We start from the raw sequence: 23401 nt of genomic DNA on the forward strand, positions 1-23401 counted from the left end.
GGGGGCGGCCGTGTTCTTCGGCGGCGCCTCGGTCGCCTTCGGACCGGCGCTGGCGCTCTGCCTGCTCACCGTGGCCGGGGCCCCGCTGCGCGTCCGCGTCCTCGCGGCTGGGTCAGCCCCGGGGGGCGCGGGGGGCACGCCTGCGCGGGCCGGGCCGGCAGCCCTGGACAGGCCCCGGCCCGCGGGAGGCTGCGGCCGATGGGGACTGTAGTCAGGGGGAGGCCGTGCGGGCCGGGACTGATGCAGCGCCTGCGGGGGCGGGGGGCGCCCGTCCTGCGCCCGCGGCCCTCTGCGGCCCGGGAACGCGGAAGCCCGGCGCGCAGGTGTGGCTGCCGCCGGGGGGAGACGCTGGCGCCGGGCGCCGTCTCTCCGCGCCTCTGCGTCTGCCTGCAGAGAAGCGTGTGGCGCGGCTTGCGCTGGCCCACCTCCTGCGGGGCCGCGCGGGGCCGCGCGCCATCCGGAGCCTGTCCGGGGGCGCCAAGGACGCGTGCGGCTCCGGGCCCCGGCAGTCCGGGCACAGCCCTGCTCGGAGCGGCCCCGGGCGGCCGCGGCGCTCGAGCCCCGGAGAGCCCGGTGCGGAAGGGGCAGCCGGCCCGCAGGGCGAGGGCGCGGGCGCGGGGGGCGCCTGCACCGCTGCGGCGCGGCTTGTGCCTCGCTCTCCGCCGTTCCGCAGGGCCTCCTTCGGGCTGCTCTCCCTCCCGCTGGCGTCCTCCGTTTGGTGTGTCTCCGTCCGCCTGAGCCTCCCGATGTTCGGGGCCGCCCTGTCGGTCCTGCTGCAGGAGGCCCTCCGCTTCGGCTACTCAAGCTGCTCAAGTAAGGGCGCCCTTCCTGGCGGGGTGCGGCCTGGCTGCGCAGGCATGGTCTTTCGGAGTAGTTGGGGGGCGTGCACGGGCCCCCCGGGTTTCCTTTCGTTGCAGCTGTGATAGTTCCCACAGGCCGTATTCTGAAGGTGCGCGGCGTGGGGGTCAAAACAGGTGGAAAACCTTGTCCCCAGGACTCTTTGCTAAGGCTTGCATCGTGTGCAGAAGACCCGCTGTTTGATCAGAGTTTAAACTGTAGTATAACGTCAGCTGCACGTTTTGTGTCTAACATACTGAATGTGAGGGGAACAAATCTTGAAGGAGAACCCTGGACCCTTTCAGGAAGAAAGGTTTACAGTTTGGAGTGATAAAATGTACTTACTCTAGCCAGATAGTTCAAATTTATGTACTCCGTGAGATTTGGGTTTGTGTTACATTTAGGTAAATAAAGCCTTTTAACAGATATTTAGTATCTTTAAAAAAGTTTTGTGGAGGTCTGATGTCTATGGACAAATACAGAAATCTGGATCTGATAGCTCAGCTGCTGTGGTTCAGGTGTGCCGAGCCACAGGCAAATACTTGCAGGATAGTGGTTTAAGAAAAACATTTGGGGGCAGAGGATTATCTCATATGGTTATGATTTTGAGGCCAAGAATTAAATCTGCCATGAATATGGGAGGGGGTTAATTGTTCTGAGAACTGTATACATTTTTTCCTAAGTGACTAGTCCTCATGGATATAAGAAGGAAGTACAAGATGTCATTGGCCAGGGACACCCATCAGCCAGCTGGTGAAGGTTCTGTGTTCCGCTCTCATGGGAGCCTTTAACGACTAGCATTTGCTGGCTGAACCAGAGGGCTGAGAAGAGTAAAAGCAGAGCTGGCAGTGGGGAAGCATGTCCGTACGGTGGACGGCTTGAAATGTGGCCGGGGACTTCGAGGGGCGCCTGCCAGGAGGGCTTTCTCTGCTCTTTGCATGGATCATGCAGCCCTTTACAAATAACACCCTCTTTTCTGGCACCGGCGGCCAATTTCTTGCTTGTTTTACATCCAGGAAAGCTGACAGAGGCCTGGGGACCATCAGGGAAGATGGGAGGTCTCCCATCTCCAGCAGGCAGATGGCGTATGGTGAGCGAGCCCCCAGCTGCTTCCTATCGCAGCTTCCCCTTCCAGGAGAACAGCCATTCCCACAGAAAGTGGCCACGCGTTGACCTTCTAGCCGCCTCTCAAGAGCCAAGCCCCACTTACTGGCCTGACGCAGCCCCTTTTGGCTTTTGAATGGCTGCTGCCCGCAACCCACAAAGCTAAAGAGGAAGTCTGTCACAATTCCGAATTTTGTTGCCTTTCCTGCTGGGACTGGTTTGCACAATCACTCTGCCGAGCGGCTGTGCGGAAGAGGCAGCGTGTGGCGAGCCTGCTGAGGCCGGGCTTTGTCTCCAGCTCTGCCTCCTGGAGTGTCGGGTCTCTGCTTTGGCGTCATCGGTGGCGTCTTCTCGGTGATCAACATTCCCGCAGATTCCATTGGGCCGGGCACCGTGGGGATCCACAGGGATTCTCCTCATTACTTCATCACGTCAGGTAAGAGCTCCTCTGGCACAGGTGTATCATCTGGCATCTCTGGACAGAGACGGCTGGCTGGCCCCGTGCCAGGGAGTCCCACGCTCCATCATCACAAGTCCCTAGGAGGAGCCATGCTGCCTTCCCTGGACCCGCCCCCATTCCAGGCACCAGGCATTCCATGGGCCTCCGACATGCGGGAAGGCTGGCGCGCCCTCCAGAGGCCCAGTGAGGGGGCGGTGAGCATAAACAATTTGGAATCTGGCCCTGGGGGTGAAAGAGGCTGGACGTGCACACCTGCAAAGTAACCCCTGGAACGGCTGGCCCTCCGTGGCATGACGTCCGGGCGCCTTCTCATTCCAGCCTTCCTCGCCGTGGCGTTCGTTTTCCTGCACACGTTCTGGGGTACGATTTTCTTTGATGCCGGCGAGAAGACGCGCTACTGGAGGCTGGCGCTGGTGGTCGCCGGTCACCTGGTCTCGTCGGGGCTGGTGAGTGGCCAAGCATGCCGTACCGCTCGCCTGCTTCCACCGCAGACCCTGAGCGCCACTTGGGGCGCGGGGGTCGATCAATGGTTGGGGTGCTCTTCCTGAGCGACTCAAGCATGGGCTCCTCCGTGTACTGTGGAAGCCTTTCCGGGCCCTGTGGGAAGGCACACCCAGCGCCTCCCTCCAAGGCGGGATAATCTCTGTTCAGACAACACAGGGCAATTTCTTGGGGTTCCCCGTGGTCACAGAGGGAGAGAATGAGGTGCTGATACCTTAAATTGCAGCAGATTAAGAATTGCACTATGGGGGGGGTGATTTGCCTCCTCAATCTAGACAAGAAGAACATGCAAAATGTAGGTAAACATAGAGTCTGTCAACTGTAAAGCAGGGGAGCAAATTCTGCCCCCCTGGGCCCGGTTTCTACCCCTGGGGCCAAACCGCTCCCCACCACTGCTGGAGCAGCTGCTGGACTGGCAGTCTGCAGATGCACAGCAACAGTGCGTTCCTTTTCATTTCTTGTGTGAAACGGAATGAAGCTCCAGGGAGGCACATTTGTCAGCGTCCCTCCGAGCGAGCGAGCGAGCAAGATCGGCCCCCAGCCCAGCCTCGTCAGCAGGCGGGTGGGCGAGCCGGGGCATCCGCTTCCCTGAAGGCACACGGCCCGAGGTTCGGGCTGATGGGTGGGCAGCTCAGACATATCCGGGTGCTTCGTGGGCACCGATGCAGCTTTTTGGGAAGGGAGCCGTGTCTGCCGGAGGTTGGGTCGGTCGGCTCTGCCCCGCCTCCCCTCACGCCTGATCCCTTGTCCTCTCAAGGCAGGGGCGGGGGTCCTTCTCGGACGGAGAGTCACGCGAAGCCCCTCTGGCCTCTCAGAACAGCAGGAGATTATCCGCTCCCACTCGCCAGTCGCCATGGAGATAAATCGAGGTCTACTTTGCAGAGGAGGCTTTGAGTGTGCTGCTGCAAAGGCTTCTGGGAGAGGGGGTGCGGGCGACGGCGGCCTCCTCGGCAGAGTTCTGAAGCCCCTTCTCGTTCTGTTTCCCCACCGCCCTCTCTAGACGTTCCTGAACCCGTGCTGCGGAGCAAGCCTCGTCCCTCATCACGCTCCCCACGGGTGCCTGGGCCTTCTCCACCGCCGGAGGCTCCCTGCGGAGCCTCGTCGCCTGCCTTTCCTGTGAGGCTCGTGGTCCCTGCGAGGCTTGTGGGCTGGGAGAGTGCAGAGCTGGGCGGGCAGGCCGAGACAGCCCCCGAATTGCGCCTCGCGTCCCGCATCCACAGGGAGGAGCAGAATAGCTTGCTTGCTACCTAAGCGAACCAGCCGGCAGTTTTATGCCTTGGCTTCAGCTTTCATTTCCCAAAAACAAAAGCTTTCTAGTGCAGAAAAGGCACAGCAGAAGCCAAGGATCTTCGTTTCGTTTCATTTAGGAAGGTGCCTATTACTGAGCCGGGTTCTTGGCTCACCGTCCGCACTGACTGGCAGCTGCGGCTCCCCTGGATTGCGGGCAAGAGGTTCCCAAACCCCCCTCTTGCAGCCTGGCCCCGTGAGGCCGTGGGCTCCAGGAAGCCGGTGTAGCACCGGCATTTTGCACAGCTCTGTCCACACAGAGACGAACGCGGTGCCCGCCTCGTGGGCGGCGTGGGTGGGGTGGACCTCGCGGCATCATCTGGGTGGCTGATGGTCTTCCTCCTGGGGGCCTGCTGCCCTCTTGCAGGCCGACGGAAGGAGGGTGACCGCGTCGTGCTGTGCCCTACGCTGCAAGTCCCCGTGGAGGACTGAGGCGCCCTCTGGCCTCCCGGAAGCAGGATGCTTCTACGGGAGGGCCGTTGCCCGGATGCCCACTGCTCCGCAGCTGCGAACGGCACGCTCTGCACTTGTGCCCTCTGTGCTCCTCGCCTGGCAAGAGCGGTCTTTGGACTGGCCTGCCCCGTCTCGCCCGGGGGCACCCTGGGGCTCAGGGAATTCTGCTTGTCTCTGGTGCGTGAGGTTCAGGGTCCCCCCACCCCCATCTGTTCCCGAAGATGGACATGTTGGTTAACCTCGAGCATTTCACTGCCCGCCTACGTCCGGGGCCTCCGCTCGCTGCATCTGCAGACTTTTGGTCTCGATCGAAGAAATTTCCAGTTGCTGTGCCCAGGCAAGGGGCCGGGCCCTGGCTGGCCGCTTGTGGGGCTCAGAGGAGGAGCTCACCATGGCCAAGCGCCTTCTCCCCTGGGCGCCCGCTGCCCCTCGTCTCTTCTGCTCGAGCGGGAGCTGCTCTGTGCTTTGCGGGCCTGGGTTTGGCCCTGGGGCAGCTTGCTGCTGGCCCTCCTCTAGAGCGGCCCAGCCCCGTTGGGTTCCGCTTTCCCAGCTGGGGCGCTCCAGTCTCGGGCAGACTGCAGGGATGGTGGAACGATCCAGTTCTGGCAGCGAAAGGCTAGAAAGGGGGTGTCCTGTCATTGTGAAAGAGCCCTTCCTAAGCGCATATATGTTTATTACGGTCCAGCCCTCACCATGGAGATGTTAGCTGAGGCTGATGGGAGTTGCAGTCCAATAACAGCTGGAGGGCTGCAAGTTGGGCCAAAGATGGGGCGATTGTCCAGGCACGTTCTGGAGGGGCGGCCTGGGGCGGGTGTCCATGTTTGCTGCTCTGCCCTTTCAGAATGGAACTCGGGTGAGCTGGCAGAGTCCTTGTGTGCGTGTTTTGCAGTCTGGTTTGGGCCCCGGAGCAAAGGGATCTCATGCAAAGAGGGCTCTGGGTCAAGGCACTGGTTCTGCTCATGTGCCCTCAGGGACGTGGGCCTCGGGCATCCCCGCCTTGCAGACCCCACAGCCTCTGCTACAGAGAGGCCGGGGTTAAATGTGCATTTCCTTCCCCCTGACCAGAGGCCGTTGCTCTATTTTTGGCCAAGAACGCAGCCAGTCCAGAGCCGGTACTGGTGGAGCTTTCACCCTGGCGCAAGCACAGCATTCCACACCTGCAGGCCAGCCGGTGTGGAATTTGGCGGCACCCTTGAAATAGCTCCTGCTCTGCTAAAGGGAGAGGCAGTGGGTTCTTCATTGCGAGAGACCCACGGAACTGCTGGGCTTCTCAAAGGCAGCACTGCATTCCCCTTCCTGGTATTCTGGGGACCAGTAATATGAAAACGCAAGGCACGAGGGCCCCAGGGTGGAGAAAGCGGGTGTCACCAGCTTTTTTTAATCTTTTAAGGGATCTGCTAGGGAGAAGAGGCACCCACTGCTTGGGTGGGTGGGTTTGGAGGGAGGCTGGTCTTCAGAGGGGTTGCTGAAAGACCTCCAAGAGGCCCAGCTGAGCTGAGGAGCCCTGAAACGTGCCCCGTGGCACAAACCTCAGGCGCCCAGAGCGCAACTCAGCAACATCGTGTGGCTCAGCCTGCCTCAACCCGCGTCTTTTCCTTAACCGATCCTCACCGTGGGTTTTTCTATCTCATTCCAGACAGGCAAAAACGACACAGTCACTGGGGCAAAAAACGGACTTTATTTCTTCGGTGGCGGTTTGACTCTTCCCAGCATTCCTAAGACACTCGAGGGGTTTTCTGATGGCAATAATCAGATTCTTGGGTGCTGCGTGGCGGGGGTGGGCGGCCCAAGTCTTGGGGCGAGGTGGGTTGGAAAAGGCCGTCCACACGGGCTCTGCTCTGGCTGCTCCTCACATGCTGACTCTGCAAGGAAAAGTCACGGTGGCCAACTCTTCCGTGGAAATAAGGAAATCTTCTGCCCAATAAGCTTCCAGATCCGTAAAATTCTTCTTGGGATTGTCAGTGTTGAGGTCGAGCAAGTTGCTTCCTGCAGCGCAGGAGTCTGTGTTGGGGGCGGGGGGGGGGGGGGCTGTCCACCCTGAATTTTTGCCCCAGTGCAGAGACTTTCCTGTCCGCCTTTTCTTAATGAGGCAGAGCGGAGGTGGCAGAGATGGGTTGCCAGTGCCGGTTGCCGGAGACCACCAAGAAGCTCCTGGAGGGCGGTTCAGAGCCTCTTCTCGCGGACCCACGAGCAGGTCCCTGCGATTCTTACGCTGCAGCCCAGGAAGGAGGGGGAAAGTGTTGGAGAGCTGTCGTGCATGGCAAGCAGGCCTCTTAATCTGCAATGGCTCGCCGGGAGGAAGCTGTAAACACAACCCCCTTCTGCTCTTGCATCCGTTTCTCTCTGGCTCGGAAAGAAGGAGACAAAAATCAGGCTGGCATAGGCCGGTTTTTTCCTTTCTTCTTCTGCAATTGGTTTTATTGGATTTCAATGTACTGTTTTATCATTTCCATCAAGTGTTACTGTGGCTGTGAGCCTGCTGAACTACCCAAGTTTTTGCTAGAAAGGAGGGGTACACATCAAAGGAAGTTGCACAGGTTGGCCTCGCGACGCAGTTATCCAGGGGATACCTCCTGCAGGTAGAAGAGAACGGCTTGGCCTTCCGTGTCTGCCTGCACCTCACCGTATTCGCTTCGCCACAATCCATCCGGCGAGGAAGATGCTCAGGCAACCCAAGAGCACCCCAAATATGATGGCAGCGATCTCACCTGGAAGGAGAGGGAAGGAAGGAGAGGGAGCTCGAGTCTGGCAGAAGTGATGGGGGAAAGGAAGTGCTCCCATGTTAGAACTGGGAGGAATGTCCCTTCCTCACTGAGGACTAGTACAGTGAAGAGTCTGAGCTGTGAGCCAGGAAGCCCCCAACTGTGGATACTCTTCGTTGGGAAGCCACTGTTCTGGGCTTTGAAATCTCTGGGTGTCCTGAGATTTGAGTCTGTGTGTTTTCTAAAATGCCTTTGTGCACTTCCTTGGAAATCTGAGAAGACAGAAGCTGCTATTCCTGCTCATTACCTGTCTCTCCCCCTCCCCTGTCCCCAGCTACTTCTCTCCTAGGTATTCTCTGCTTGGCTTCCCCAGGGGGGGAGGCTGAATATTTAGTCATTTATTTATTTTTCGATTTAGATCCTGCCTTTTTCCTACAAAGGCAGCTTACATCATTCTCCTCCTCCATCTTATCCCCACAACAACAACCCTGTGAGGTAGGCTGGGCTGAGATAGCCCCATTTGTGTTTTCCCAGCCCGTGTCTTCAAGACATCTCCAAGCTTGGCTGCTTTGCATTCCCCCCCACTGACTGCCCCCAGGATGTCGGGGCGGGGGGAGGTTTCTTGGGCAGGCTGTTCTGTATTTTTGAACATTTGAATGCATGTGTACACAGATTCCCCCCGCACCAAAAAAAAATATCTGTGGACCAAACGTCGTTCTGTGAGGCTTTTCTCCGCAGCCACTGCCATCACCAGCCAGCCTTCATCCTGGCAGCCTCTTCCCTCCACCCTGTGATATCCCCCATGGAAACCCTTGCGCACAACCCCGTATACCTGCAGAATATCCCGAAGGCCCTGTAAGGCAAAGGAGAAAGTACACTGAGAAGCGAGTTCTCGCACCGAGGGCCAGCCCTACAGCCAGGTCCCTGCCGGGGGACCAAGCGGTCGCACAGCATTGCCTAGCTAATTAATCTGCCGGGTTATTACGGCTTTTTAGCAATACCTGGATGCAGTAAAGAGCTCCTTATTGGGCAGCAGACTAATTTTTAAAAAGATGACACTGGATTACGGAACATGCATTGGTAAGTGCGCATGCATCTCTCCATCGGATGCCCTGAGGAATGCCTCTCCCTGTGTCCTTGAAGAAGCATTCTGCTTTCTCTGCAGGAGAGGATGCCCCTTGCCCAGCCGGGGATAGATACCGGGGGGCGGCATTTTTCACGCCCTCCCTCTCCCAGAACGGAATGGGAGCATTGAGGGCGGCCCGCTAGGCCGCTGGGGCCGATTCCGCGCTCCGTGCACAGCCCTGCACACGAGCCTGGGGCAAAGCCTCCCTTTCGGGATCGCGGGTGGCTTCTGCTTGCTCATGAGCACCTGCCCGCTCGGAGTGCCCGTTCCCTCCTGGCACCCCGAGCCCAGGCACGCTCGGGGGTGTTCACACGCCTGCCCAGCTCAGCAGCTTGCTTCCAGGCGAGGACGCTCGGTGTCCACGGGGCACCTGCCGTGACACCGCCGACGCCCCTCTTTTGGGGACCGACGGGGAGCGCGTCCGCTTACCCCCGGTCCGGGTTCCTGACCTGCCGCTGTGGGTGGGCCAGGCCACTTCTGCCCAGCAGGGGGCACTGCGCCCACACCTGTCCGCTGGCTACCTGGCAGGTGGCCGCCTGCCTCCCGGACAGCTCCCCGCGAGGAGCATCAGCAGGTGGGGCCGCCGGGGTCATCTGAGGGGGGTGCGCGTGGGTCGAGCTTCGCTGCCCTGTGGCACGTTGGGGGTTGCGCGGGGGAGTGGGGCGTGTGCATAGTCGCTGGGGGGCGCAGCGCGCCCCTTCGGGGCTCGGGGGGCCCCGACACCGCGCATCGCCTCCTGCTAGCGCCACTGAGCCGGGGGGCTTGCTCCGTGGGGCCACCGGCACCCTCCCACGGACCTGTCGGGGGCTCACCGGCAGGGAAGGAGGCCAACACCGTGCGCTGGTTCAGGGGCTGCGGGGCCCGGAAGTTGTCCAGAAGAAGCACTGCGGGGCTCGTCTCTTCCTCCGTGGCGTAAACGGATTTGTGCAGCTTCTCCAGCTGGAACACAGCAGCGTGAACCTGAGGCACCTGGTCTCTCCGAGGGAAAGCCCGCCGTTGCATGGCTTGCCTTCTGCAGGACTGAGGAGCCTGCCCCGGCAGGCTGGGTCTGATGGTCGTGGCAACCCCACCATCTGGGGTGCCACGGGGCACCTCTCCTCACAAGCCTTAACATTGGCTGCCAGCTCTCTGCGTTTTTAAAAGTTTAATTCCACAGTTCTCCTGCTCTCAGGGCGCACTGCTGGTTTACTGGATCACTCAGGATAGGAACATGCCGTTGACCCATGTTCCCCAAACCAAGCCGCCCAGCAGCAGCAGCAGCGGCAGAGGGTTTGTGCAACAGCTGCCCGGAAACAAGCCCCAGTGTCGCTTCGCTTTGCGGGAGCTGGAGCATCTTTGGCCAGCTTTCTTTGAAACTGCCCGTGTGGAGGCCAAATGGGGCTCCTTGGGAAGAGCTGCCGGGACTGAGAATGATACGAGGGTGCCCAAAGCCTATTTGGACTGGATAAAAACTATTCAGAGCAGCAGGCGCCTGACACAGTGCGGGCACCTCTAAGCTCTTCCCGCCCTGCCCCTTTCGAAATAAGGGTAACCGGAGCCCGCGGTGACCCCCGGGTCTCGCTCTTGCTCTGCAGCCTGCTGCTGATCGGATGCTGAGTGGACAGGAAGCGGAAGCAAAGGGGCGCAGCAGGGAGAAGGAGCGAGGCTGGAGGCTGGGAAGGCGGAAGGCGGCAGCGGCTGGGGCTGGGGCTGGGGCCAGGGCAGGGGAAGAGCCGCTGGGAGAGGGTGGGGCAGGGAAACAGCCAGAGGGAGCGAAGGGGAAAGTCTGTGTGGGGCCTGAAAGCATCCTCTTCCATTCCCCCCACAGCCCCAGCCCTGCCCCGTCTCTCGTCTACCACCACACAAGTACCCAGCCGTTATGCCTCGAGCCACACCCTCCCCAGAGCCATTTTGTGGCAGTGCCCACAGCAGCTTCCCCGTCCCCACGGATCCGGCAAGGCTGAGAAGCCCTTGCCCAGGGCGGGTGCCTGTGGGCAGCTCAGGAGGCCCACGGCTGAGGGAGCAGTACCTGGGCAGCCGAGAGCCGGGCCGGCTGGTGGAAGACGGTCCACAGCACGCTCTGGTGGCAGGGCGGGGTGGTCAGCGAGCCATTGTAGCGGAAGTAGTGGCCCAAATGCGCCGGAAGCAGGCCACGCACATCAAAGGCTGCGACAGGTGTTTCCTGTTCTGGCCCATTCAGGGGGGACAGGGAGAGGAGTGAGGGAGAGAGACTGGAGCCCCTGCCCATGGAGAGGTCTGGCGTGGCCTGGCGTGGCAGTCACCCCTCAGCCACCAGCCACTCGCGCTCCCTTCTCCCAGGCACCTTCCACCTCCCCTGGCTGCTTGTGCCGCTCCCTGCTGTTCCTGGGATTTTGGGGGGGGGGGGGCGCTTCACCTGTATATTGGATGTCCTCCAGGTGGTCCAAGATGTGGTTGTAGGCCGGGTTCTCCGCGGAGCCAACCTGCCGGAGCGCAAGGAAGGAATGAGCTCACAGCATGTGCTGCCCCGGGGCCTATTTCTACACTCCCCTCCATGCACCCGAGGCTTGAACAGGGAGACGTGGCCGCTTTCCCTTCAACAGCAGGGGAGACAACTTGATTGAAAAGCAGCGAACGGGAGAAGGAAAGTTAGCCAAAGGGGTATCTGAGGAGATGCCCCGTTTCACACAAACGGAGGCTCCAGACCAGCCCAAGACGTGTTGTCTGAGACGGAGGGCATCACTCTACCTCGTGGGCCCCAGGAGGAGGACGTGGGCCAAGACGCTGGCTGGCAGAGTGGAGACTGGTGGTGGCACCCGTGCGGCATCGGGACAGGGGCAGTCCAGGAGAGCCGCTTGACTTTCCCACTGCTCTGTGGCCTTTCCTTCCGGAAAGATGTCGGGATAACAAGGCATTGCGAAGACGGAACGGAGTGCATTGGGCCAGTGCCTCCTTCCAGCTCTGAACGACCCGGGAAACTTTTGGTCTCCGGCCGCCCCCTGCCAGCCCAGCAGCTGGCCAGAGAAGCCGGGAGGCGTGCCCCAAACCCCGAGGGGGGCACGCTGGAAGAAGCTGCCTGGGCAGCTCCTGTCCACCCCGCGGGGTCTGGCTGCACGCCAGGTGCGCCGGCAGGGGCTGGAGCGCCGCCGCGGCCGCAGACCTGCTCGCACCAGCAGGTGGCGCGGGGGCTGCAGGGCCGGCCATGTGCGCGCTCCGGCGCAGGAGGCCGGGCACCTCGCTGAACTGGCCGCAGGGGGCCCTTCCTTCAGCTGCCCCTCGCTGGCACCACGCCGGGCGGGTCTCTGGAGTCGTCGCGAGCAGCAGCATCAAATGGGCAGCCATCCAGGATGGCGACGGCGGCCAAAGGGGCGCGAGTGTGAGGACTTCGCAGAAGCACCGGAGTTTCTGTGTCGGGCGTGCAAGAGCTGCTTTTCTCTCTTTGTTGAACTAGAACTCCAAGACCCGCAACTGAAGCTGGGGCTGCAGACACGCCCCGGGAGCAACCCTTTCCGAGCCCCGGCATTTTTAGTGAGTACCAGAACTGCACGGTCTTTCCTGGTTTCCTGCAAGCGGTGTCGTTCGTGGGAGCACGATTTGCTGCCGCAACTGTTGGAAATCGGGAGCTAGAATTCCTTCTGTCTCCGCCCAGAAATGTACCTATTGAACCGTATCGGCCTTCTGCCTGGGCCCTATTCTGCCTGGGCCACGTTCTTGCAGAGCTCACCTCCAGAAAGACGCCCAGCACTGCCAGTCCGTCGGGCTTGTCTTTGGCCTCGCTCACGTTTGCGTACTTGTCGGAGTTGAAATGAACAACGTGGAGCTGAGGGAAAGAGAACGCATCAGGCTGCGGATTAGGCAGCCTGGGAAATGCCTTGAAACTAATTTGGCAAGCATCCTAAAGCCATTATATAAATGTTTGGCACGGCCACAAAAGGACTAGAGAGCGTACCCTAAATGACCGAGGGGCAGAATTTTAGAAGCAGGTTTTATTGATTCTGTTTTGACATGTTGTCCTTCTCCGTCTGCCTGCTTTACTGTTTATTGCTCATAGCTCCGGAATCTCCATACTGGAATATGGAGCAGGATAGAGGTCTGGTAAACGAGCAAGTGACAGCCGTCCGAGCTTTTCTGCCTGGCCACTGGGAAGCTCGCATGAAACCTCTCCCCAGAGGATGCCCGCGAGTCACGGCAGTGTTTCCCACAGGCCTTCAGCCGGTTGCAAGTCTGCGGCCGCCGGGTCAGGTCAGGTTTTGCTCAGCCTTCGCCGTGAAAAAAGGGCTCCTCTGTCCTTCTTCCGCCCTGTCCCAAATTGCCCGGTTAATCCCTCCTCAGCCCTCTGGGAACTGCCTGGCACCTGATCTGTGCGAAGTGCCCAGGACTGGGGAGATGCGGGTCCAAGTTCCCCTCAGCCACAAAGCTGACTGGGTGAGACTTTGGGCCAGTCCCTCATTCTCAGCCTAAGCTGCCTCGCAGGGGTGTTGTGAGGAAAAATGGAGGAAAGGAGGAACATGTCCCCCCCCCACCCCTGGGCCCCATGAAAATGGGGGGAAAGCAGGACGGAAACGTGATGCATGGGAACGGCCCTGGACAAACGGAGGAGCTTGGCCGTCCCTTGTGAGCCCCTTCCTGGCTGTTTCCAGCCCACACGGCCGGAGACAGCGAGCACGGCGGGTGAGGCCAGCCCGGGCCCCGCTGACTTACCTCGGCAGGAAAGGCCCGGCCGTCGACCTGGTGCTCCGACCCCTTGGGGTGTCCCTTGCCGCCCCAGTGGAGGTGCAGCTGCACGGCCGAGTATTTCGAGGGGAGGCCATGCAAGCGCAGGCTCTGCGGGAGCGACAGCTGCACTGCATGGGAGGAACGCCAAGAGCCGTGAGTCGGGCCCTGAACGGAGGGGGGCGGGCTTTGCACCCCCGTGAAACGCACAAAACTGAGCGGCATCCAGAACCTGGCCATAAGGTGAGGGGTTTTTTTGCTTGCTTGCTTGCTTGCTTTAAAGCAAATTGGTGGCGAGTTTGCCGAGGTGCGCACGAGTGCGTCCGGAGGGTGGGTGGCCCACGAACCAGGGGTGAGTGGGTGGGAAGGGCCTCCACGGGACTGGTGCCCTGCAGAGAGCTTTGCTGGCTCACAGCTGACAAAGCCGCAGCGTCTGTGCGCGCTGCCTCGACAACTGGGCCACGGCCGACGTGGCTGTCGGCACTCGGAAGCACAGCACTTGGGGGCGGCCTCCCATCATGACAGCGCCATGGCGACAAGGGGGCCCTCGGATGATTTATGGCACTGGCAGACCTGCCCCAGGTCGGTGCCCTCCAGGGGCTTTGCCGAGCCAGCACGGCAGTTGGCCGGGGCTCATGGGAGCTGGGGCAGCACCCAGGGGGCTGGGGAAGGCCCGGCCAGGCCAGAGTGGTCCAGAATGGCCAGGCCAAGGGGAGGTGATGCCCCGTTCCACCTGCACCCCTTGGCACCAGGGCCAGCCGGAGGAGGGTCTCTCCCGCGTCGTGGCTGCCACAGGCCTAGAGGTCACTGTGGGCTGACGGAGCTGCCTCCCCGCGGAGAGCAGGCACATGCTGGGCCACACGACACAGCCACCCTGGGCTCGGCAACAACCCACGCTCCATCCATACCCGGCCTTGGTTTGGCTCATCGTGTTGTGTGAACCCAGCTGACCCTAGCAGGCGCGTGACCGTCTCGAGAAAAGTGTCCGCCCAGCCCGACGGAGGAGCAGGGCTGCCGGGAGGCGCCTCACCTGTGTGCCCGTTGTTGGTCAAGGTGAAAGTGCTGCCACTGGGGTCCCGGTACCCCTCCGGCTCCACGGGAAGCAGGGATGGGTCATACTGGACGGAGCCCGTCTGTATGTCGATGGGGGACTGAGCTTGCCTCCCGCAGTCCGGATAAGAGTCCGGCCAGTGCTCCTGCCCGTGCGGCCCTGAAAAGCGGGGAGGGGCACCAACGTTTGGACCAGAGCATGGCTTGGAGGAAGAAATCGGGAATCGGAAAATGCACTCGTGAATGTTGGGTGTCTGTTAAGCACCAGTCCTGGGGGGTCACTCAGGTGCGTGGGATCCCTCCAGGCAGGTTGAGCTGCAACACCTATCGCTCCCAGGCGGTGTGGCCGTTGGGGGACGGTGGCTGTTGTAGTTGCATGAAGCTGGAGAGTGCCAGATTGAGGAAGAATATCCCGCTTGCATGGGTGGCTTCTTGCAGTGGCGAAGGAAGGGAACTCTGTGCATGGTCAGGAGGAAGCTTTGTAATGACTCTGTGGATTTGGGGGTGGGGGGAAGCATCTGCAAGCTGCCTCCCTTCCTAGCAATTTCAGAGTGGAGGGTGACTTGGCTCCCAGTGAGCGGAGGAGCACTGCTCCTGTGGACACCCAGAAGGGAGCTTTAGGGCGGGATGGGGAAGAGGAGAAGGGCAGGGCCCCGCGTTCCCTCCTTCACTTCCCAGATGGGCACCCGCGCCAGATCTGGCAAAGGAGGGAGGAGAGGAGGGGAGAGCGGGAGAAGGCCAGGCAAGAGCTTTGCCTTCCGGAATGGCTCCAGGACCGGTGGGTGGGCAAGCTGCTTTGCATCTGAATGCGGCCACTGGCACGGCCGGCCCCTTCCTTGGCCGCCGAGCGCTGCTTTTTTCCAAGTGGAGAAGCAAGGATAAAGCTCACCCCACAACATTGTTATTCTGGCAGGCAGACTGGGAGCTTAGAAATCACCACCCGCTCTCCTTTTTTAAACAGGAGAGGGGCAGAATCATCAAACCATTTTTGTCTGCATCCAGAGACTCCCAGGATTCTCCGGGCCTGGGAATGAACCTGGACAGACACGCAGCCGGTCAGCTGGGATCGGTTTTGGTAAGAAGAGCCGCTGCTCTTCTGTTGGCCGCGGGGGGAAGTTGACGCACCAGCCTGGCCCAAGTCGCTTTCTCGGCCCCTCCTGTCCACTGCGGAAGCCAATTCTGCCTCTGCTCTGGATTGTGACATGTTTGCAAACAAACCGAATCGCACACGTTCTTGCTAAAGGAAGCACCACCTGCTAAGTACGCACAACTCGGAAAAGACTGCTCCGCGGCAAAGCGTGCTGGTCAGATTTGGGGGCAATTTGGAGTCGTGGCTGACCATGCCTCACCCTGTCTGGGGCCATTCCCGTTTCTTCACGTCCCCAAGCCAGCTTCCCCTCTGGGTGAGGCCCACGGGAGGCACCCCCGTGGGCTTCTGGCAAAGTGCGCCATCCATCCTCGCTGCGCTCAGTTGTGCCCGCAGCCCGGACCCTCAGCTCGCCTTCTTGGCCCGGAAAGACCCCCGTTTCAGGAAGGGCATCGGGCAATGTGCTCCTTCAGTAGGCGTGAGGAGTGCAGAGAGATTCCATTCCACAGGAGGCCACCTGGACTCTCCAAGCCCCTCCTGGGTGTGGATGGGCCCAGGCAGGAAGCAACCAGAAGCAGGGTCCCAGGTCCCAGCAAGAGCTGCGCTGCCACCCAGCTTCATCTGTGCCCGCCCGATCTGGGAAGGCAAGCAAGAGCACTCGCAAGCCTGACGTGCATCTTGCTTCAGCGAATTGTCTGCCATTCTAAGTCCTGGGCACGCAGTGTAATACATTAATAATAATAATTAGTCATAATAATAATAATTAGTCATAATCGGGGCGTCAGCACCGTGATCCCGGAGCCAGTGCTGTGTCCTGCCAGGCTGACTTAGCTGCGCTAAGCCCCCGCCATGCCTCTGCCTCGTGAGAGCTTCGGACTCCAGGGGGGCTCAGTCCGGATTGGGTGTCCCCCCCGCAAGCGGATCGGGCTCTCCTGGCCAAGCGCCAGGCAGGAGCCTGGGCACAGTTGTTCTCCCCCTGGAGGAGCGATTGGGCTGGGAAAACAGGCAAGTGGCTTGAGCAAACACTCCGCCTGCTCCAGGCTAGCTGGGAAGGATGGGAGTTGTAATCCACCCTGCCGTTCCTTGCCCGGCATCAGTCAATGCCTGGCTGCCGATTCCGTGGGGTGGCAGCCGCCCCTCTGCTGCTGCCCTGGCGCGTGCCTTCAAAGCTGGCTGTGGCCGCCCCCTCGGCGAGCCGCGGGGTCCCTTGTGCGCTGCCTCCGGGAAGGACGGCCAGGAGAGCCGCATGTTTTTGCTTCTGGGTCGGGCTCTGACAAAGCTCCTTTCTCCGTTCTTTCGCAGGGCTCAGTGGATTTGGCGGGGAAGGCTGGCAAAGACCGGCACCGCCGGGACGTGGCCCGTGGTGCCGGGAGGGCAGCCCAGGTTGCACACGGCATGCCTGCCCCACGTGCCCTTCCCATTTCGGGGGGAGCAGCCCCCCTCGCCAGCCCTCTCAGTGAAGTCCTCTGTTTAAATACCCCGATTCCCATTATTTTCACACACAAACCCGCCCTTGCTCCTTCTGCAGGTCAGTGCTGTGTGCTTTGCATGAAGCGACTTGCTTCGAAAGCACCGCCAGCCCCCTCCGCCAGTGCCGCTGAGGGTGGGGGCGGATCCGGTCCCTGCCTGCCCGGGCCGTCCAGCATTTGCGAATCGGGCACAAGGAAGGGAGCAGCTGCGAGGCCGAGTGCCAGAGAGAGGGGACTGAAAGGCCACGGAGGTGCCCCAGAGGAAGGCTGCAGGAGGGCAGGGGGAAGGGGCCGGGTCTTTCGAAGGAACCTGAGACTGGACCATGCTGTGCAATCACCATTTGAGCAGCAGCTGCAGGCCGTGTGAGGCATGAAAGTGCTCTTGGACGCTACTTGACCCAGATTTTCCTCTGCTTTGAGCTAAAAGGACGGCCTTCCTAAAAGTCACCCCAGTTTCGATGCTCAGGGGGAGGCTGTGCCTGGCCAAGTGCTCTCTGCACATGCTCAGCAGCCCCTTTACCGCATATCAGATTCTGGTGCTGATTTGCAGCAGGATCTTGCTGGGACTATGGAGACCTAGCAGATACCTGCCCTGGAGTGCTGAGGAGCGAATTTGCACCCACCCCAAACCCCGGGAAACAGGGCTCGCCTTACCTTCATATGTCCAGTGGGAACCTGCAAAGGGAGAAGAGAAGGGAAGCGATGAGTTGCGTCGCTCCTCTTAGAACACGCTGGCAGCCGCCGCCGCTTGATCCAGGCGCCGCTTGATCCTCCAGGGTGGCTGTGCTAAAGCGGTAGCGTGGCCGGGAGGCCATGGCATCCCCAGATGCCCTGTCTGGGCATCGGCTCCCATCAACCCCAGCCAGCATGGCCCATGGCCAGGAATGCTGCTAGGGGTTGCTGCCCGAAACCCCCAGGGAGCTCCAGGTTGGAGAAGGCTTCTCCAGCCAGCCACGTGCTTGAGATGAGGGCTGCGGAAAGCCCTCCGCCCCACCCGCAGGATTAGCAGGGTGGGACAGGGGGAGCTCCCCCCACACACACACACTTTCCAGAGCCCCTGATCTGCCTGGCAAAGGCCTCATCACTGACAATCTTCAGAGGGGAGGGGAGGGGAGGGTCCACTCCAGCTCCCCTCTCTCCCAAACACCAAACTGCCCCTGTCCATTTGGCAGCGAGCTCATTCGGGATGCAAATAAACCAGCAATGCATTTTATCTGGGAGATTTCGAAGGGAAATTATTTGGCGGGCTTTGCCTCCTGTGACATTTCAGTGAGCTGAGCCCTTATTTCCAGACCCGCACCCAGAGATGCGAAGGCCAGAGCCGTGCCCCACGGTCGGTCGCTCTCCAGCCTCACTCCAGGCAGGCCCCACAGGGCTCTCCTCTCCTCTCCTCTCAGCACAGGCAGGCCTGAAAAGAACTTCCCAATTTGTTCCACTTACTTGCCCTCTGAGACATTCTGCTCTTTTAAATAGGCCCTGTAATTTTTTTTAAAGAGCTTTGGTAAAAGGACAAAAAAGGTCGCCCCATCCCCAGGGAATGGCTACTCAAATGCCAATTTACATGAACCTCTCCGGTTACACCTCTGAAGTATCTGCTGCATTGTCTTTCTCTCCCTCTCTCCCTCTTTCTTCTTCGTATCTCTTGCCTTAAACATGCCTCTGTTTTGCAAAATAGGACATAAACTTCAGCCTGAAACTCAAGTCTTAGATCCAAGAGATGAAACTTGAACCAAAACCGGTAGCCCTAGAGATAAGTGAATCAGAATTTGTTCTGCACCGAAAAGGGCAACCTGTCCCGCTGCAGAAACGTGACCTGCAAACAGGCAGCTGCTAAATTTACTTCTGCAACGTGAGCCTCAGGCTTGGCAAAAGGAGGGGTGGGCTCTGTCTCTCTGCCGCCCTCAAGCAGGCACCCCCATCCTCGGGCCCATGTGGATCTGAATGGTAAGCCGTCTAGAGATCCACTGGGTATTGGACAGGGTAGAAAGACCCAAATAAATAAGGGTTGGACTGCCGCTCCCAGCATCCCCAGCCAGCATGCTTGGAATTGCAGTCCGTCGCCTGTGGAGGGCAGGGAAGGCTGCCCTGAAGATTTGGGGGGAAATGAATCAGGGAGAGGCAGTTCTGACTCTGGGGTCCCACCGGGTCACGATCTCATGGCCTCCCGATCGCTGGTGTGGCTGTTGGCCCCCCTCCCGCCGCCTCGTCCTCCCCACCGTCCCGTCCCGGGCGAGGGAGCATCTGCTCCAGCAGGAAGCGGGCCTGGCCAGCCAGCGGGTTTGCAGCTCGATCCTCTCTGCATGTTTAGAGCTATGCCCCCGAGGGGCTCAGACAGCCGGGCTGGCCTTGTAGACTTTGTCTCTGCATGAGTAGGATTGCGCCCTTCAGCAGAAAGCCCCACTGGGTGGAGATCTGGGGATGCAAACCCACTTTGCCAAATGCAGGAATGTCAAGATGGATCCCCCCCACCCGCAATCCCATCGCAACCGGCTGAGCGGTAAGTCATTAGGCAGTACGATTTTGTTCATTTAGGCCAGAGGCGAGACGAAGGTTCTCTCTCCAGTGCAGACATTTATTAACTGTCCACTCGCCAATATTGGCTTTTGTGCTTAAGGCATACAAATGCAAACTTCCGCTAGAACTCTCGCAGGCTGTTTTAGTTGGGGATTTTTTGCAAAATACAAGCCCACCCTCCCATGGGTCTGCGCCATGTCTGGAGCCTAATGCTTCCTGCATCTGATGAAGGGTTTTGCTGCCATAAAGTTGTCTTTTTGAAAATGCCACAACACATTCTAGTTTCCCAGCTCTCCGACACCCAGCCAAGAGTCTGGTAAAACTTACATGCCTACATTGTCTAAACAAGGTCCATGCAAAGATCAAGCTTTCTCTTCTGGCCAAGGTCTACCCTTTTCTTTCCTTTTGGGTTAGGCTGACGTTACCGCTTCACATTCCAAACAAGGAAAAGGTACATTGGAGAAAACATTCCCAAAGGCTCACACTGATATTGCTCCTGGATAATTGCAGGAATTATTCAGAAATCCCTAACTTTCCTCCTCTCTTGGGGTCCAAGCAAATGACCCAGATGGAAAACATTTAAATGATTGCTGTTCCTTTCCTGCAGAAGGAAATGAACAGTCACTTTTAGACTTCATAAAAGTGCTCACCTTCCCATGGCAGTATTTGCTCACTGCTTATCCTGGATTTTCTCTCTGCTGTCGTTCCTCCTATTTATTAGATTTATAGCCTGCTTTTTTCTTAGAATGAACTCAGAGTACCTTACTTCATTCTCCTGCTGTTGCTCTCAATCTTATCCCCACAGCAACAGCCCTGTGAGGTAGGCTGGGCTGAGAGTCTGTGACTGGCGCAAAGTCACCCAGTTGGCTCCATGGCTGAGCGGGGACTCGAACCCCGATCGCCTGAGTCCCAGCCCTACGTTCTTAACCACTGCGCCACGCTGGCTCCTATTTCTTCCCTTCGTGCCATTGTTCCTTTCATCCCCAGATCTGAATAGTGCTGCAGAAAAATCAAATGGTGCCTGTCTCCCACTAAGACATGCACATTTAATTCCATCCGGACGCTGAACAGTTGCCGTTTCTTGGATCTCTGGGATGTTATCTTGGGTAGGTGGAGAGTCGGGAACAGCATCATGTGTATCCACAGCAATATTAACTATATGCTCACTTTTACAGACTCTGAAACCAGATTGGTCCACACAGACTGTGATGGTGAGCGCAATCATGAAAGCGATATCCTTCGCGTTCCGGTGCGCTGACCCTGTTCCGATTCTGTCCCCTCAGGGATGTGAGGTTCTCCCTAAAAGGAGACTCAGCGAGAGCCAACCCAGTTGGCGCACCCCCCCCCCCCGACCTTCTCCTTCACGAACCCTCCTGAAATGAGCGGACTTCCCCAAAAGCACCTGCATTCAGGTGAGTCCAGCTTGCGCAAGAGGGTCATGCATGTCTCGTGTTTGGTTAGTAGGAAAGGAGAAATCACTGCCTGGACTTCCATCTCAGGCACCGGAACAGTCTGGCTGCTTCTGAAATTTGACATTGTGCTATTGAAAACCAGGGTGAGAAAAGGCGTTTAAATCAAAAAGACAGATACCGGTGCGATTCAGCCTTGCCAGTGGGACTTGCCAGTGTCTTGGGCTTCCACCACTGGCCTTGCAGGCTGAGGCTGATGGGATGTGAAGTCCACAGCATCCAGAGGGCACCAGGTTGGAGATTAGCTGGCACGGCTGAGTAAAATTTCGCAGACAGGCATAATTTTGAGCATGGCCTTCTTTGTCTACATCCTGTGCACGTTTTCCTGAGTGCAAATTCCACTGAACTCTGGGAGTTTGACTTCTAGGCAAAGCACAAACTGGATACCCACAGTAGCCTCTGTGGAACAGAGACCTCAATAAATCAAGAAGATCCATGGGGTGTTTTCTGGGGGAAAGGGTTAGCATCTATAGGCTTGGCTGGGGATCCCACCCAAACATCATGTCTGGATTTGCTTGGGTGATTGTTGTTGTTTCAAATAAATAGGGAAGGTTTTTGTAAACATACATACATTAATTTAAAAGCCCTCGCAGTCCTGAGTGGTTGCAAGCCACTGGCCCCTTGTTGAAGCAAAAAAGAGCAAGCAACAAGCTTGTCCAAAAAGAAGAGCTTAATTGCATCCCCAAGAAGCTCAGATACCCAAGTAGCAGCAGTGTGAAAATGCAGAGAGGCAGAGAGGAAAACTTACCACCACTTCCAGCCAGGGCTTGGGAAAAGGCTTGCAGGAAGAATGTGAGGGCTAGGAGCATCTCGGAATGCCAGAAAAGCAGCAGCAAGAGGGACCAGACAGGGAGAAAAGGCGGGTGCGTCCAGGGCCAAAAGGGGTGTCCTTTGTTCAGTGGATTCTCGGTCTAGGCAGAGATATTGCCTTGAAGCTCCCAAACAAAACGCTCGCCAAACAGCGAGCGGAAGGCCCACCCCACCTCCGAGGGGAGCCCCCCACGGCCTTTGCCCCTACCTCGTCCTTCCAGGGGGAGTCGTGTGATCCCCCATTTGCCACCACGAAAACAGGAGCCTGGGGGCTTCTTAAGGTGGCTCTGGGCAGCGGACGGCGCTTGCCCCGTAGCGAAGCCTCTGCTCCTTAAATACTTCACCCACAAGGCAGTGGCGTCCCAACGGTGTTTGGACAGGACGGGGAGGGGGAGGGGGGCAGCTGGGATTTGGCTCCTGTTCAGGCCTCTGCCAGCCAAGTCGCGATGCGAGGCCGGTGCCTTTCATCCCCGGCTTTGGCGAAGTGGAAGAAAGCAGAGCCCCAAAGGACGGCTGCGAAGGGGCAGCCTTCGCGGCAGTTAGAAGCGGCCCTGGCAGTCGGGAGCGGGGTTTTGCCGGGGGCCTGGACTGGAGAGGGGGTTCTTTGCCAGCAGCGGGACTGCAGCCGTGACCTCTGGCGGAGGTCGTGAAGACAAACGTTCCACTGAGCATACCCAGAATGCGCGTCCCTTACTGCTGGTGCAAGAATGGTACTGAGTGTTGGCATCATAAGCAGTTTCTGAAATTCCATCTTAAAAGGAGGCAGCATCCTGCAGAGTCCTGTCTCCCTCTCTTGGCTGAGCGTGAAGTGCCTGAGATAATGCTGGGGCCCCGCTGAGTGCTGGGACTGTCTGGCTAGCATCTGTCGCTTTCCAGTGGGGGCCACGCAATATGCCATCAGCCGCGACAGGCTCGGTTTCTTCTGGTGCTCCTCTATAGTACACGCTCAATGAATGGGGAAGGAATGGGGCTCGCAGTGGCATTGCCCCTATAGCAGCGGGGCAGGATGGTGGGACCCTGGGGCGCAATGCACGCTGCCCGCGTTCTCTAGGTCAGTGGTGGAGAACCCATGGCATGCGTGCCACAGTGGGCACGCAGAGCCCTCTCTGTCGGCACGCGAGCCAGGTCACTCCAGCATCACCCCAGCAGCTGAGCATCAGATAACAGCGCACATAGGGGCCATGCGCATGCTCAGAAAGGAGTAGCGGCACCAGGCGGTGACGTCACGAGCCGCGACTCATTAGCCATGACTCATCCGAGCTTTCGCATGGCCGGTCAGTGCGCTGCCAAGGAGATATAAACATATATTTGCTTGGACTGGCTGTGAGTTGTTTTTTCTAAACTAAAACCTCAGTTTTCAGGGTCGATTGCAGTGCTGGCACTTTGCGATAAATAAGTGGGTTTTGGGTTGCAGTTTGGGCACTCGGTCTCTAAAAGGTTCGCCATCACCGCTCTAGGCATTCTCGCTTGCTTCCCGCTTTCCTCTGGACATGGGTCATTTTGAGGTTTCCTGGCGTTCATGTAATTTTCCCCACTCTGAAAGGATGAAACTCAGGAGTCGGGATTGACGCTAAGAGCTGTGCTGTAAAACAGGCTTGCATTTTTGGCCCCTGCCTCTGAACTGCGGCCCCCGAGAGACTCTCTGCGGTAGTGAACCTCCAAGCCCTCCTTTCCCCGGGCTGCTTCCCTCCAGGTGGTGCTGTGCATGCGCGCCACAGTTCTCCTTCGGCGTTTATTGCTCAGGGAACGCTCCCCATCCATCCAGGACTCCATTTTTCGACCACCTCAGCCAAAGGAGGAAGCCATTGCCTTCCTATTTTGCATTCGGGCTTCCCAGGGGCCTTGGAGGGGCCGTCCTGCT

At 59.0% G+C, this 23401-nt stretch overlaps 2 protein-coding genes across 3 annotated transcripts; one reads left to right on the forward strand and one right to left on the reverse strand.

Annotated features, from left to right (window-relative positions):
• Position 1: 1 nt before the first annotated feature.
• Positions 2-4700, forward strand: APH1A (aph-1 homolog A, gamma-secretase subunit; the record flags this gene model as incomplete). Its single annotated transcript, XM_044449062.1, is given in 8 exon segments — positions 2-111; positions 674-819; positions 1859-1927; positions 2255-2377; positions 2720-2847; positions 3903-3940; positions 3942-4018; positions 4557-4700. Coding segments are annotated over 8 exon segments (756 nt in total), but the record flags the coding sequence as incomplete, so codon positions are not given.
• Positions 4701-6896: 2196 nt separating this feature from the next.
• CA14 (carbonic anhydrase 14) lies at positions 6897-21825 on the reverse strand. Of its 2 annotated transcripts, none has more exons than XM_044449230.1 (12): positions 21749-21825; positions 21479-21641; positions 17402-17422; positions 14172-14351; positions 13130-13272; positions 12153-12248; positions 10845-10911; positions 10479-10636; positions 9283-9409; positions 8177-8197; positions 7266-7350; positions 6897-6985 (listed from the first exon to the last, which is right to left on the reverse strand). In XM_044449230.1, the coding sequence occupies exons 2-12, from the start codon at positions 21537-21539 to the stop codon at positions 6916-6918; spliced, it is 1029 nt and encodes a 342-aa protein (XP_044305165.1). In that variant the 5' UTR covers positions 21540-21641; positions 21749-21825; the 3' UTR covers positions 6897-6915. The 2 variants fall into 2 exon arrangements, with proteins under 2 accessions (XP_044305165.1, XP_044305166.1); XM_044449231.1 differs by having other exon boundaries at positions 6902-6985; positions 7213-7350.
• Positions 21826-23401: the final 1576 nt, after the last annotated feature.

Source organism: Varanus komodoensis, unplaced genomic scaffold (genome assembly GCF_004798865.1).
Source record: "Varanus komodoensis strain SLA01 unplaced genomic scaffold, ASM479886v1 scaffold57, whole genome shotgun sequence".
In the NCBI taxonomy this organism is placed as follows: Eukaryota; Metazoa; Chordata; class Lepidosauria; order Squamata; family Varanidae; genus Varanus; species Varanus komodoensis.